The following is a 15076-nucleotide window of genomic DNA, read 5'->3' as shown; positions in this document are numbered from 1 at the left end:
ATCAAATCAATTCAAATACCCTTTGTCATATTAAGTTATAGTACATGTGCTGTAGATCCAGGATGTTGGAACATCCAAAAGATTCTGAGGCTTTAGTTAAGCTTGGATAATCATCAAAAGCTTGGAAAGTTTTTTGTGCTATATGAACTATTTTTATCCGTGAAATCGGGCTGGAAATCTCCCAAGACTAGGTCCTCAGGAAGATTATTGTTATTTCAATCATCTGGCTAAAGAAGGAGCCTATTGTCATGTGTGATTATTGGCCTAATCCTGCAGACCATGCACAATGCTTTCAAACATGAAGTCAGTAAAGGTAAGCACAATAATATCTGTATATATATTTCAGGAGCTATTTCTACCTCAGCAAAAGAGTGAAAACACCAGCAGAGAGACAAGCTAATGTTGTGTACCATACTTTCCTTCTTGTTTGAATTATAAACAAACAGAGCAGGACCTTGTTGGGAAGGGCTCCTTTTTTCTTCTGCCTTAGTGTACAGTAACAGTGACTTGGATGATGAGTGTGGGTTTAGCAATTCTGGCAATAACGTTAAATATATAGTATTCTTATTTGACAGTGAATGCTGGAGGGAGGTAGTCATTTTGATAGGGAAAAATACTCTGTTATTGAATGCGAATATTTTTTGAGTTAGTTATTTAGGCGTATGCATGTTGTTCATTCAGTGTTTGCAAACTCCTGTGTAAGATGTGTAATATGGTACAAACGGTATGAACTTTCAGCTTCTTTGATATACTAGAGTGAGCACTCAGCATTTTTGATGACTCATACTGTCACTTGTGAATTAATAAGTGATCTGAGCTCTTCAGTGTAATGAACCCTATCATTTATTAAAAAAAAAGAAAAACTGTTCCCATAATTAGTGTGGTGATGTTTGATAAGAAAATTCTGTTTTTGAGGGACTACTATTATTAAATATTGTCAGTAAATACTGTTCATTTTTATGCTTGGCAAAACACTTTCTGGTAGCTGACTTGATGAAATTTAGTGAAGAATTTGTGGTAAAAGTGTTTTTTAACAAATTTTGTCTACTATGTTATAATTTTTTTAAAAATGAAAATATTGAGAATATTGAAAAGATGGGAATTTGCAGGAAAGGGTTCTGTCCAAGACATGTCTTCCTAAACCGCAGAATGTTAGCATGGGATTTGTGGGTGATCAAAAGGGCATGAAAAAGAATTAGGGACAATGTAAGAAACATGGTCTTTTACTCCCCTCAAAGCATATTAAAATTGTAGATTGGAATGTGGGCTCTGTGTCCTTCAAAAGGGCCTTGCATTTTTTGTGTGTTCCAAAAGTCAAAAGGGAGAAGTCTCTGAATTCTTACTTTTTTCACCAAAAATAAGAACAGTTTGTATGGCTTTCACTGTATGGGAAAAAAGATACAATTCAGAAGACATTAGGCACCATTGCTTGTCCATTTTTATTACTCCCTGTAGCTGAATGTGTGAAAGGAAACAAAAAATCACCATGACAAAATGTAAGTTTTAAAAAATTTTTTAGTATTTAGTTATGGGGGATATATCGGAATACAGCTTTAAAATCCCAATAATAATAATAATAATAATAATAATAATAATAATAATAATAGATATTTTAAAAATGCTATCTGGTAGTCATTGAGTTGTTTGGAGAAAGAAAAGTTGGAGAACCATGGCTGACGCTTCTACTGTTTTCCAAGACTGATGCTGAATTTAGCTTCATTCCTTAAGATGGATATGAACATGAAGAACTTCAAAAGAGCTTCATTGGATTTTAAAACTGTTGTTTTTAAACCCTTTTTAGTGCTTAATATAAATCTGTGTGTAGTCAATCTTAAATTTCAGTTGAATTGAGTATTGAAGGCTAACATCAGACTTCAAGATTTAGCAAAGTAATTTGCAAGTCATTAAGAACTTGTGACAGAAATAGTCATATATGTTAATAGCTTTACAGATCAGCAAACCCAGTAATTTCAGCAAGAACTTGTATGCCTGTGATGTTATTCCCATGCATGGTTGTACTACTGGATTGTTTTAGTGTATGGATATAAATGTAAGTATGATTACTGAGTTTACATTTCTGACACAATTGGTTGTTTGTATAAATTTCATTTATAATAAGCGGAATCTTAAATGTTTTAAAATGTACCCCTCAGAGATTTTCTGTTGTTCAGAAATTAAAATTAGATGATGTGTGGTTTCTACACTGTCTATCCCTTGTAATCAGAATTGTGGATTGTCTTTAAAATTATATTTTAAAGGTCAACTCTATTGTACAGATGAGTTGCCGTGCTATAGACAAAACACTGGAGGCTTTTTGTAGGATCTCAAATGAAAAAGAGGAAAAAAAATGGATGATAGAAAGATTATCACATTATTAGTTAAGCAGCTGATTCCAAATTACATACATTGTCAATAAAATCTTCCCTTATTTGCTTTAAAATCATCCTCAAAATATTCTGTTTGCTCTAGTGTTTACCTATCATCCTAGAGTCTAGAAACACACATCAATAGCAAGTCAGATTTCTATTTTGTGTATCTATGCTGCTATGTTGAGTTCAGTGATAAATGCTCTCAGTGCATTAGCATAGGCTTAAACTTCCTGCCACTTAGATTTCATGTCACTAAGTGTTATCTTAAATTTAGTGCCATCTATGGGAGCGTGAATATAATTTTAAAAGAGAACAGAACCTATAGTTCAGCTAAGTGGACCTTTTCTTTCCATTCCTGTCACCATGCAATCTTAAATGACCAGAAGTAAAGATAAGAACAAATTTTTAATATGGCCAATTTGGGCATTGAATAAATAATAATTAGAAAACTAGCTATTTTGTGAAGTAGCCAGAAATTAATACACTTGGAAAAAAATGCTTATTAGATATCAGTTTCTTTTGCTTAGAAAGAGCATGCTTGTTTTAAGTTCAGTTTTATATAATGCAAGAGTTTGGCTATTTAATTTCTTGTTGGACAAAAGACAATAGTTGCTCAGGAGTTACAAACATGCACTAATTAACAAAATGTTAGAGTCATAGTGTCATAGAAATAACCTGGTTTGGAAGGGCCCTTAAAGATAATTTTTAGATAAAGAGCTGATCCCCTTGTGGTCAGGGACACTTTTTGCTAGACCAGGTTGCTCAGAGCCCAGCCTGGTCTTGAACACTGCCAGGGATGGGGCATTCACAACATCTCTGAGCAACCTTTGCCAGTTCCTCACCAACCTCACAGTGAAGATATTTTTGCTAGTATCTATCTATTAATATTAAGGTAAGTATGTGTTTTTCCTGCCAGCAGCTGTAAGAAATAGATTTTCCAATTGAATTGTGGCTTGAACATTTAGGGTCTGAAGGATATGTCCATGGCAGGGCACTTCACAGAAAGGTGTAGCTCCAAATGTGTTCATGGGCCTCTATGTCTCTCTGTCTCTGTGACAGCTGCGATGACTCAGAATATTAACCAGATCACTTTTCAATGCTACTTTAGTTAAGCAGCTGAAAAACAGATAGCTTTGCAGTTGTTTAGATTTTTTTTTGTCATCCTCTTGTATCTTTCCTTATGAAATTAAAAAAACTCATAATTGTGCTAAAATAGGCCATATAAAGCCAGTGCATGCAAGTTTTAAACTGTTGTTTTAGCACTGTAATTGTTAAGCTGTTAATGAAAGTAATTGTTTTAGATCTAGTCATATAAGTGTAAAATTATGAATGTCTACCCTATTAATCAAGTTGCTTTTGAATTCTAAAGAGATTCTGAGGTAGGAGTTTGTTCAGTGAGGCATAATTGTTTTTCCAGCTCAATACAGACTAGTCCCATTATTCATGTTTTCTTTTCAATAAGAACTCACACTGTAATTCTAAGCACTTATGATAATTACAAAGGACATATTTTCTTTTTCTTTTTCCTTTTTTTCCTTTCCTTTAAAATGCTTCTTTTTCTCCCCTCCATTGGCATTATAACAAAAACCAGAATATTAAAACCATTTTAAATTCTAGTTGGGACACTTGCATTTTGCCAGGCAAATTTTACCCATTTTCTTCCTTGACTGTGCTGTACAGCTGTGTGTTGTTAAACTGCTGTTGCAGATGCCCCAGCTTTTGTGCATTTCAGTGCTTAAGAAACATATCAATTGTGACTGTCCTACAAGGAATTTGCTTACTGTAAAGGTGATTTTTTTATAGATTAAAATTTGGTTTAGTGTATACTTATCCAGAAAAAGCCTGAGGCAATCAATAATTGAAAACATGAAGAGATTAAGAGGCCATTATATATATGTACACACAATTAGAAACGCAAATATCATCGTGTTCTTGGAGAAATGGCTAAAATGAGACCTTCCTAGCAGTTGGTATTGTCTAATCTCTTACGTCAATGCCAATTATGGCTGTGCTTCTTCTGTTATGGTAGTGAAGGCTTAAGCCCTCAAATCCATCTTCTCTGGTGCTTCACTCTTCCTCTGAGCTGGCTCCAACCTGGAGCAATGCAGCATGCTTGTCTAGTGGGAAGCTAGCTCCATGAGGAGCTGATTCGAAATTAAGCTCCTGTTTGCTAAAACTGTGTGATGAAGTCAAGGCTGAGTTTATTTATTGCTTAGAAAGACAACATATAGGTACGGTCTGCAGTCGATGACTTCTGTTGCAATTTCCCTTCTTACTTGCTGTGACTGTAAGCCAGATTTTTTGAAAAGTAGTCAAGTGTTTTGATCTTTACAAATTTTCTATGTGTTACCATAGTGTTTTCAAATGACTGCCCTAAAAACTTTTTGACTCCACTGAAAGTGAACAGAGACACATTGGGTTTAGCACAAAAGACACCTCAGCTCAGCTGGTGCCTTTTTATGTGTTCAAAATTCTCCAGGTAACTGCAACCACCAAATTGTTTGGGAAGAATGTGAAAGGTAGGTGGATATGATAGGAATGCCCATCGTTGCTTTTTGAGACCTACTGAAACCAGCTGATCCCTTTGCCCTCAGATAGTTACCTCAAATATAGTGAACCTTCCCTTGGAAATGCCTTTTCTTACCAGTATAGATGTAAATATATCTGTATCTCTGTTCTTAAAATACTGGATGTGTCTCCTCTCTCCATGAATTTAATGGGAAATCAAAGGCTGTGTTAGCCAGAATGGATTTCTTAACCTTTATCTCCCCTGCTGTGACAGATTTTCTACCAAATAAAAGAGTTGATAAAAGCAGATTGGATTTCAGACCAAAAATTCTCTTTAGGATAGTTTAGTGAGATTAATCTGCCTTTTTATGCCCCTGCTTTTTGTTTCCTCTCTTTTTTGAGAGGGTGTAAAGACCAGTCTAAGAAGTCCTGTCATCAATAACTGGAGATTGAGATCCCAAAAGAGAAGCTACTCTTAAAGATATACACCATGCCATCTATTTTTTATTCACTGATACCACCAAGTGTTACATGCTTTTGGATTTAAGAACATTTTTATTTGTATCTGCATCACATGTTCATCACTGAAATACTACTAGGGAAGGAGATTAGACAGAAAAGTGTATTCTTGTCATACAAGCAGTTGGTAATATTTTAAAGCACCAACATACGTGGTGCTAATTGTTGCAGCCAGAATTCATACAAACATGCCTAAAAGTTACTGATGATAGAGATTCTGCACAGTGTGTGATTTTCATAAAGTGGCAAAGCATCAAGAACACACGATGAATGACTTCAATACGTGATCAGGCCCATGACTACTCAACAATTGTTGTCATGGATTAGGCGGCACTTCAAAACCTTGAGATAGTTGTCGATTTTGTGGGAATCTCGGCGGAGGCAGTGCAGCAGGTTGTAAAAGGCAAAGAGTCTGGAGTCCTCATCAGCAAGCTGCAGGGATGGAAGTCCATCCCACGGAGTGTAAATGTCATTTTCGACTTCCCCAGAGTGAACCTAAATACACAAAGTGGTATTAATAATAAATGATAGTGAGCCTGACTGGATGTAGAAGGCAGAATGTAAAATACTGTCCTTGAAGAATGTTAATGTATGGCTTCTAATATGCTTTCATTAGCTCACATTATTCTGTACAATGTTCTATATCTTCATTCAGATTTTGAATGAATTTGTCAGATTTTTCAGTTTCTTTTCCTAAAACATGTGAAAAGCCTAACTGTTTCAGTAGTGTTTTAAGAGAAGTAATGTATTAACCAGTATTCAGGGAAACTTGACTTTGCAGAGAAATCAATCCTTCCTTCATGCTTGGACTCATCAGGGACATCTCTCTTTGGCTCACTCCACTTTCAAAACTTTGTTAAAACTTGTTCTTAGAAGTTGTTCATGTGCAACAAACAGATTAGTCTCAGCCCTTATCAGAAAAATCAATAACACATATTCAGAAGTACCAGCTCCATAAAAAAAAAAAAAAATCTGAGTGATAAAATGACTTCTAATGTTAGAAAGCTACATGTGGGAACACATGTAGTGAGTTAGTATCTGAGGTGAAGACTGGTTTAGGTCTCCTTGTTTGAAGACAATCATTAATTTTCTCTTATCACATAAATCTACCTTTGATAGCAGGAAGGAAGTCTGTGCCTGATGGTTCTTGTGCACCATCCTTATTTCACACAAGTCATACTTCGAAAAGTCATATAGGAGAGTATCTGCGGAGCTGCTACCATTCAGTTTAAGCAAAAGGCAAAAAAATATAGACCCACTATGACTTAAAAATATGGTTTGGCACTAATGAATAAGCCAGTCTTATCTCTTTCTGTAAATAATGTGAAGGAGAAGGTGGTGACAGGGCAACTGGAGCAGCACCTGACTTCTTACTCTTATCTTGGACCCTCAGCTGTGCCCTTTTTACACATGGATGTGTGATAGAAATGTATTTGATTACACTGATAAATGTATTTGCAGCCTGGATGGTATAAGGTTTCTGAGTGAAGAGACAGCTAACTGAGAGACTGTGAGTGATCTAGTGGAAAGTGGTGGATACAGTGATGGAGGCACTCTTTGTGCTGTTCAGCTGCTCAGAGCAGTGAAGTCAGAACCTCTTGTCAACATCTAACTCGCTGACAGAATGATAAATTCACTGTCTAACAGAGGGCCCCTTAAAAATAAACAAGTGAGAACTGGTTTTGTTCAGGAAAGCTTTCAATCAATTAGTGGCAACAAGAGCTATTCAAGTATGGGTTTTTTGAGACAACAGCCTTGTTGTCTAAATTCACAAGTATAGGGGGAGCCAAGTCAGACACAGAATCCAGAGGAATCAGTGTGGTGTGAAAAGAGAAATGAAAGAAATCAGGGTTACTTTGTATGCCACATCTTTGCAATAGCCCAGACTTCCAGAGCTGTTTTAAACACATTATCTGTTTCCAAGACCTCTGCATAATACCTATTTGTATACAGATGCATATAAATATTCTGAAACATATATATATATGTGTATATATATATATATATATATGCATATGGAAAAAAGGGGGATGTATCCTTAAACAATCAGGATTGCAAATTGAAAATACTCAAAGATAAAATGACCATAGTTGGTCCTGATGATTACATCTTCCCCTGAATCATAACTGGGAGTGTCATGGGTTATTCTATGACATATCACATCACATTGTCACATATCAATCATATCGCATTGTCTCTTTAGAAATTGCAAGGTAGCAGAAGAAATCTGAAAGAAGAAAGCTGAAAAGTTCTCAGACTTGACTACTTTGTCTCCCTTTTTTATCTTCACATCTATTGTTTCCTTTCATATTCCAGGTAGGAAGAGCCTATCAATGTGTGTGTCTTCCTTAAAGCAGCTGGCTGGAAGGGTGTTAAGGACCTACTTACCCGCCCAACTATTTTCTCCATTCCTTCTAGAAGTCGCTTGTTTTGTTCTTCTATCTCCACAGCCTTTGAGAGAATGGTTTCTGGAGCTTCTTTGATTCTTTGTACTTCAGAGGCCAGGTGGATCAGGGGATCATTCCAGGAACGCAGAACTCCCAGTATTAAATTCAGTAGGTCTTCATGCTGCACACCCATAGTAAAGGAAGGTCATTAGAAGAAGAAAGCTAAATTCTGGTAAAATTAGAAGGCATTTAGAGCAGTGTCATCAGACACTGTGATTTAGGAACTTACTCCAGGACCTATCACTGAATGTGCCCTATAGCCCTGTCTTAGATACCTCTTTGGAATTGCATTTTCGAAGTTGGTCATTGGTGTCATCATGTTCTACAATACTTGTGTGAGCCATTCTGCAGTGGAAAATATAATTGAATACTCTCGGCATTAAAAACTAGCAAGCGTAACTATGTCTCATCTCTGTGAAAGCAAACCCAGAGCTCCTTATCTGATTTTTGATAAACATTTTAAAATCCACTGATTATTTTTATATTTTTTTTTAAATCTAGTACTGACTGGAAGGTGCACATTATGGTAAACCACCAAATAGCTTTTATTGCCTCTACGTAACTCATCTGTCCTCCCTTTTGAACAACAGTGCTTCCAGCAGTAGCTCTCTGGCTTTAAAAATTGTCCTTTCTTGTGGGCAATAGGAATTCATCGAGCCTATGGTTAAGTTTGTGGCAGTATTGAACCTTTTCTTCTTTGCTAGATGCACAACCCAGGGCTGTGAATTCTATTGCTCTCACTAGAATTTCTAAATGACACAGTGAGAAGCTGGTGATAGTGTGAGATGTCAAAGATATCACCACCACCATGAAACTCATAGAGATTTTGCTCTGGAACAGCCCCATTTTTACAGCTCTGCTTATTTTTATCTCTAGAGAATTTTCAAATCGTGTCTGTGAGTGTAGGCTGAATGAGATCTTCACTGAAGTTCATAATTATTATAAATGATGTATGCATGAAATGTGTTTCTATTTACACATATTTTGCAGATTTTCACACTAGAGTCTTTGTATTTGGATGATGATATGATCACTTTAGCCTACTTGTTACAGAAAGAATATTCAAAGTTTTTTTCAGTAATGCTAGCGTTTTGAGTTACTGGAAAACTATTTACCTCTGTCTACATACAGCAATGTGTTTTTATGTTTGTAAATACATTAACTGTGTATAAGATGTTTTAAGATAATGTTTAAAGTTTGTAGTGTTCTCAACACTACACAAACATGGTAACTGGCATTGCTCCATGAGGTAGTATTTTAATTGGAATTAAGATGCAGTGATTAAATGGAAAGGAAACAGGAAAGGAAGGGATGATGAAAGTCACTGGTACTTATATATGCTGTATGGCTTGCAACTTAGCATCTGCAAATGTTAAATCAACTTTGGCTTTTTGGTGCTTTCCTCTTCCTGGCTTTTTAATTCTGATTGAGTTGATCTCCCTCTCACTCTGAAAGATGCCTCACTATTCTGCAACCCTCCTTCCCTGCCTTCCCCTGCTCTGTCTTACACAGAATTACACTGGAAGTGGGACTTACATGAATCTGCTGAGCCTGCTCCTTATCTTCAGGAGTGGTTAAAGATGCTGTGTGGCAGCTGTTGACAGCTTTTGCAATGAAACCCCGGCCCTGGGCGTAACGTTCGTCCTGCAGATCAGCATGGACAGGTGTTATTGAGACAGAAAGGTAAGAACTTCAGCTCAAACACTGTGCTAGCTAACCGTTGTTCCATAGCTTTTATTGCTGCTTTTATGCTGTAAAGGTCAAAAGTTTCTGGTGAGTCTCTGGAGTGGAACTGGAACCCAGCAAAAACAAATGTTCCACAGATGAAGAATGATGGGAAAATGGTATCTTTTAATAGAAGTGCTGGGGATCTTAGCAACATTCAGGGCTATATACCAATTTGGTCACTACTGGGACCTTCACCAGACGGCAGTCTTACTGTTTAGTTATTATATGTTAACATATGTTTGTGATTAAAAAGTATTAAATTGCAATTTTATATTTTCTTGTCCTCAGGAAAAGGCTACTTACAAATTCATTGAACATTTCCGAAGACAGGAAGTGGATGTAGTGTGAAAGCTTAACTGCTCGGTCAAAAAGCTCCTCAAGGGAAAGCTGGCAACTGACAGATCCTTTGGGGCAGATTGGCAAAGAGGTCACTCCTTCCTTTGTCAGAAGCATGTGGGACACCAGAAGGGCCACCAGCAACAAACCTGTTCAAGTTTAATACACGGTGAAATGGGCTCACACTGACTTGCAGGTGTATTTAGAAGCAGCTGTCAGAGCCAGATGCTAGGTGATTTGGGTTGTGCTGTCACACAGCTCAGAGTACCCCCTGTACTGGATGCTCCAGCAGTGGAGGACAGACACACTGTAATTCTATATAATTCCTTTATCCTTTCTCCCCTCTGTCATCCTGATAGTATAGCAGAGCCAGTTACAGAGTGTGAGGAGACAACGTAACCTGTGCTGTAGTGTACAGTGCATTCTGAAGTCTCTTACAACGTGTCTGACTTTATAACAGAGTGATAAACAGAAGAAAAAACAAATCAAAATTCTTCACAGTGCAAATATAGAGACATAATTATATTTGCACAGATATATAAGTTTGGAAAATAGATTGGTCTTTTTTTCTTTCTTTTTTTTTTTTCCCTTTCCCTCCTCCCAGAGGTCCTTTTCTCCTTTGAAAACATTTGGAGTTAAAATTAATTTTTGTGGGAGGGTGGTTAGGTCACTCTTAAGGTTGTGATTGTCCTGGGAGTTCCTTAAAAAGATTTCCAGCAGCTGTGCTTCTTTGCTCTTAAGAGTTTAACCTTAAATTTCCTACTTCTAAGAAATCAGTGATAGTTTTTTTTCTTTTTTTCCAGAGCTTCTGAAACTGATATAGAGGACTTCTCATTATCTAAAGCACAAAACATCATCTGCTTAAAATTTTCATGTTAACTTAGCAGAATTAGGTTTTTTATTCAGTGAAATAAAATATACGGAGAAAAACAATGGCAAATAATTAAAATATTTGGTAAATGAATGTACTTGCTCTGAGACTTTTACTTCTGGAAATTGACCTGTTACTTATATTGGTTCACTAGACTTATTTAAAATGCTCAATTAAAGTGTGCTTCACAAATCAGCAAAACTATCCCTAAGGATGTCACGTTTCTTTCTAGGTCTACATTCAAAAAAGGTGTATTTACACAATATTGAAGCAAGCCTTCCTCCTCCCCCATAAGCAAGGTACATGCTGGATGCTGAAGTTAGGAAAGTACTCTAAGGAATAACTTTGTGAAAACCTGAGACTTGTTGGCTTTTAAAGTCGATGAACGTTTTGAAAATATTAATTTCAAAATTACCACATCATCTCTAGATTTGTGGGTAAAGACATCTAGTCATAGCCTTCTGAGTGGTGCAGCAAACCAGTCCAGATCCAAACTTTCATGGTGTGACATCCCTCAAGCCAATTTTTTGACATCCCTCAATGCAAAAGTACTCTTAGAAGACAAAGACATCAAGCTCCCTTCTTCAGGTTTTGCGCTTTCTGGAAAATTATGTGGCTGGAAGACTGCAATTTCTAGATCTGTTACGTTTCAGATGCCTCCTAATTCAATCAAAATGAAATATAAAAATTATCAGCAGGTGAATGTCAAAATTCTTACCTTTCAGTGAAGCCCCCCTGGTGCTCATGGTCAGCATCCTGGATGATGACTTTCTTTACCAGAAAGACACCTCAATACTTGCTGCTATTCTCCGAACATACCACTTTTATATACACCATCCAGGGTCCATTTTGCATACATTCAGCAGGTTGTGGAGTTTGCCTCGATAATTACAAACATCAAATTGCCTTTCTTCCACATTCATATTCAGTATTTTTTTTTTTTAATTTTAACTGTGAGGGGAATTTCATTAATAGGTTGAGCTGTGAGATCCCAAGTATAATTGAATGAAGAGAGTGCCAATATTTTGCCCTGAATGGGGTGAAAATGTCATTGAGCTTGGAAATCTCCAGTTCTGAGACAGATATTCTCAGCATTTCTAGGCTGCTGTTCCCACTCCCCATGATAGTCTTCTCACCTGTCCTTGTTGCTTCTGCCATCTAAGCTTGCTTACATTAAAATTCTGACTATTTGTGGGAGGGAAAGAGTAGTTTACAGTATCCCCATTGAGAGAAATTGAACAGAAATTTATCCACAGTAAAGGGAACTGAGGGTCCTGGAAAGACAGGTCATTCTCTGTAAGTTTATAGATATGACATTCATGTTCAGCTAAAAGATATATTACACAGCACAAATCTTGGTATAACTGATCCTCTGAGAGATGTTTAGAGAAATAGGGTGAGTTTTCATATTAAAAAAGGGGAAAAATGTAGAAGAATTGAAGAGTAGAAGGTATATGTTTACTGCTTAATCTGAAATGTCTCATGAATAAGTTAGCATTGTTTAAAAAAACAAACCCAACCTCCACAAAACCATGAAATTATTTCATATACTCAAAAAACCCCTGCGTAAAAGATGGGCATTTCCACCACATGCAAAACACGTGCTGTCGTCAGCAGTGAGGTTTGTTCTCGGTTCTGATGCATCTGTGGTAAGCTGCAAACCAGCCTGAGCAGGTTGGCCCTGTTTTCTTCTTGTGTGAGGCTCATCTGCATGAATATGTTAGCAAATATGTAACCTTTCGTCTACTTCTCAGGTCCATTTACCCATGGAGAAACTTTCCAAATTAGATGGTCATGATGAATAAGGTATACAGTGTTAATGAATTTTCTTGCCTTTAGACAACTTGTTCCATACCTGTGGAATGGATACACATGCAACCCAGAATCCTTATTTCAGGATTCTTGACGTAATGATGAACAAGGGAGAAGAAAGGCTAAGCATTTAGGGCAGGCATTCCTTGGGAAAAAAGATACTTCAACAATAAACCAGAATCAGTAACAGATGGTTTACCTTTGCTAAATTCTAGGATTTTTGCTAGAACAGTTTGTTCTGCCTAGAGGCTGCACCCTTTACTGGAAGTTGAAGTTCTGCTGAGTATATGAAGCAGTTGTTTTCTGCAGCAGGAAAAGTGGCAACAATATTAGAATGGGGCCACAGCAAAAACTCTAGCATGGATGGTAGAAAAAACTGCTGTCTTCTAAACTGCGGTTAATGGCTTATGAGCTTCATTTAATTCAGCTTCATTTGAAAATCTGTCCCGATAAGATTACAGGTGAGACTGAAAAATCCTGGTATCTTACATTAGAAGAGTCCTGTGAATTAGATGAATGAACATTTCTCAACCCACCTGTTGCTCTTTCATTCACTAGTCTCCTTTTCTTGGCATTTTGAGGGTTTGGCAGTGGGGCCAAAATAAGGCACTGAGTTAATTAATATTGGGGACTAGATAACAAAGGCAACAGGTAAACTCCCTAGTCTGTCTTCTCTGTTTTCAGACAGGAAGGCTTCTCTGAGGCCTGATGGCACCAGCTGAAGTCAGTATCCTCATATGACTTAGCTTGGAGGATACCTGCCTCTCGCTGTGTAAATGTAGACAAGCACCTTAAATGTAGATCACAAGAGAGTGGTTTATTTGAAATGCAGTAGCATGACGTTTTATTTAAAATATTTTACCACAAAATAATAAAATTTAATTTTCTCTTCCACCTTTCATCCTCAAATACTCTACAGTCATGAATGGATTAAAATTAAAATTGTCAGCAATCAAGAATCATAGGCAGAAGAGAAGACGTTCTCTATAAAGTAGATAAGTATAATGGTGAAGTTCTTTTACCAGGTGTGGGAACTGACATAGAGATTAAGTTTATTTGTGTCTACACAGGAAGTCTTGAGGGGAAAAAATAAAATAAAATTCCTGATTCCCAGACCTGCACTTAAAGTGAAGAATATTTCTTGCTAGTACCAAAGAAGAAAAAAAAGAGGAGAGAAAAAAAGAGAGGAACAGTTACAATAACCAGAAATAAATAGATTAAAATGTTAATTTTCTTTTTTAAATCAGGAATTTTGTCCTATTTAAAAGTTGAAAAACTTGAAAGTAGATGAAAATGCTTCCTTCTGCCTTTTGAAAGTGACCTGGCTTTATATACTCCAAAGACATAGAATATGGCATCCTGTTGTCTCTGATTATTCTCTGAATCATGTAAAGGAACTTCATTCCAGCCTCCAATAACCACCTAATTCCCTAATTTTAACAATAACTCAAGATAGCACTGTAACTAGCTGGACAGTTACCATTACTGAGGAAAAAGCCTCTGGAACAACATGAGGAACTACAAAACAGAGCTGTGATTAGCAGCATGTTTCCATCTCCCTTGGTCTTTTACTTCTGCCTTAGAAATTATATATATACATATATATATATATAATTATTGTTTTAAAATTATCACATTCCTTTTATCTTCTTTTCTGGAAATAAAATGAGCAGTTGTTACCACCCAGTGTAAACAATATACCACAAGCAGGACTTACTATAGGCAGACTTTATTATATAGGCTTTCACTCATTATTCATGCTTCATAGGCATTACATGTGATGTATCAATATTACAGATAACAATATTTAGTGCTCATTTCTCAATAACCTTATCTTTCCATCTCATATCAGGTTTCAAACCATAAATTAGACTGCGGCATCTTGATTAAGAAGTATTGATTAGTACTGAAAGATCAAATATCCCAATTCCATTTTACTTTAAATAAGGTTTTTGAGATATGCAAAGTTTTGTGCATGATTGATGACTAATGCAGAAGAATGAACAATCTTTTCTAATAGAATAGCTCTTTGCAGAATACTTAAGTAGTTTAATTGAAGACTGGTAACATCACTTGATCTTGACTTTTACTTAGAAGTATCTGTCTTTATTAGCAGAACATTAGTTGATGCAGAAGTTTGAAAGATCATATTTTTGTTATGTTTTTAAAAGATGATCCCCAAATGCAGATCATGCAAAGATGAATGTCCCAAAAAACATTCCTGTATGTGATCTAAATAATTGAATCTTTGGATGCACATTAAAAAAAAAAAAAAAAAAAAAAAAAAAGTTTATGGGCCCTTGTGTTCTTGTTTTGCACATGCAATAAGAAATACAAAGAAAGTAAGTGTCTCTGTAATTAAATCTGGCAAAGGATGTCAAGAAGAACAAGAAGGGCTTTTTCAAATACATGAATAACAAAGGAAAGCTAAGGATAATACGGGCCTGTTACCAAATGGAAGGGACACCCTGGTAACAGAGGATGCA

The 15076-nt window shown here is 36.4% G+C and overlaps 1 protein-coding gene across 1 annotated transcript; it reads right to left on the bottom strand.

The window, feature by feature from the left end:
* Positions 1-5412: 5412 nt before the first annotated feature.
* On the bottom strand, positions 5413-11813 carry PRL (prolactin). The gene is made up of 5 exons (XM_041426739.1): positions 11497-11813; positions 9875-10056; positions 9380-9487; positions 7785-7964; positions 5413-5891 (listed from the first exon to the last, which is right to left on the bottom strand). Exons 1-5 carry the CDS (start codon positions 11531-11533, stop codon positions 5700-5702), a joined length of 699 nt encoding a protein of 232 aa, XP_041282673.1. The 5' UTR covers positions 11534-11813; the 3' UTR covers positions 5413-5699.
* Between the last annotated feature and the right edge of the window lie 3263 nt (positions 11814-15076).

The sequence above is a fragment of the Onychostruthus taczanowskii genome, unplaced genomic scaffold, assembly GCF_017590055.1.
Source record: "Onychostruthus taczanowskii isolate IOZ18803 unplaced genomic scaffold, ASM1759005v1 scaffold94, whole genome shotgun sequence".
NCBI lineage: Eukaryota > Metazoa > Chordata > Aves > Passeriformes > Passeridae > Onychostruthus > Onychostruthus taczanowskii.
Note: the sequence above shows the minus strand (reverse complement) of the source record. Positions and strands in the feature narration are given on the sequence as shown.

Excerpts from the sequence above, each read along its gene's own strand:
- PRL (XM_041426739.1), bottom strand. The coding sequence starts at position 11,533 with ATGCTGACCATGAGCACCAGGGGGGCTTCACTGAAAG. Across the intron at positions 10,057-11,496 it reads CAGGGGGGCTTCACTGAAAG|GTTTGTTGCTGGTGGCCCTT; the intron begins GTAAGAATTTTG and ends AAACTTGAACAG. Across the intron at positions 9,488-9,874 it reads CGGAAATGTTCAATGAATTT|GACGAACGTTACGCCCAGGG; the intron begins GTAAGTAGCCTT and ends GCTGATCTGCAG.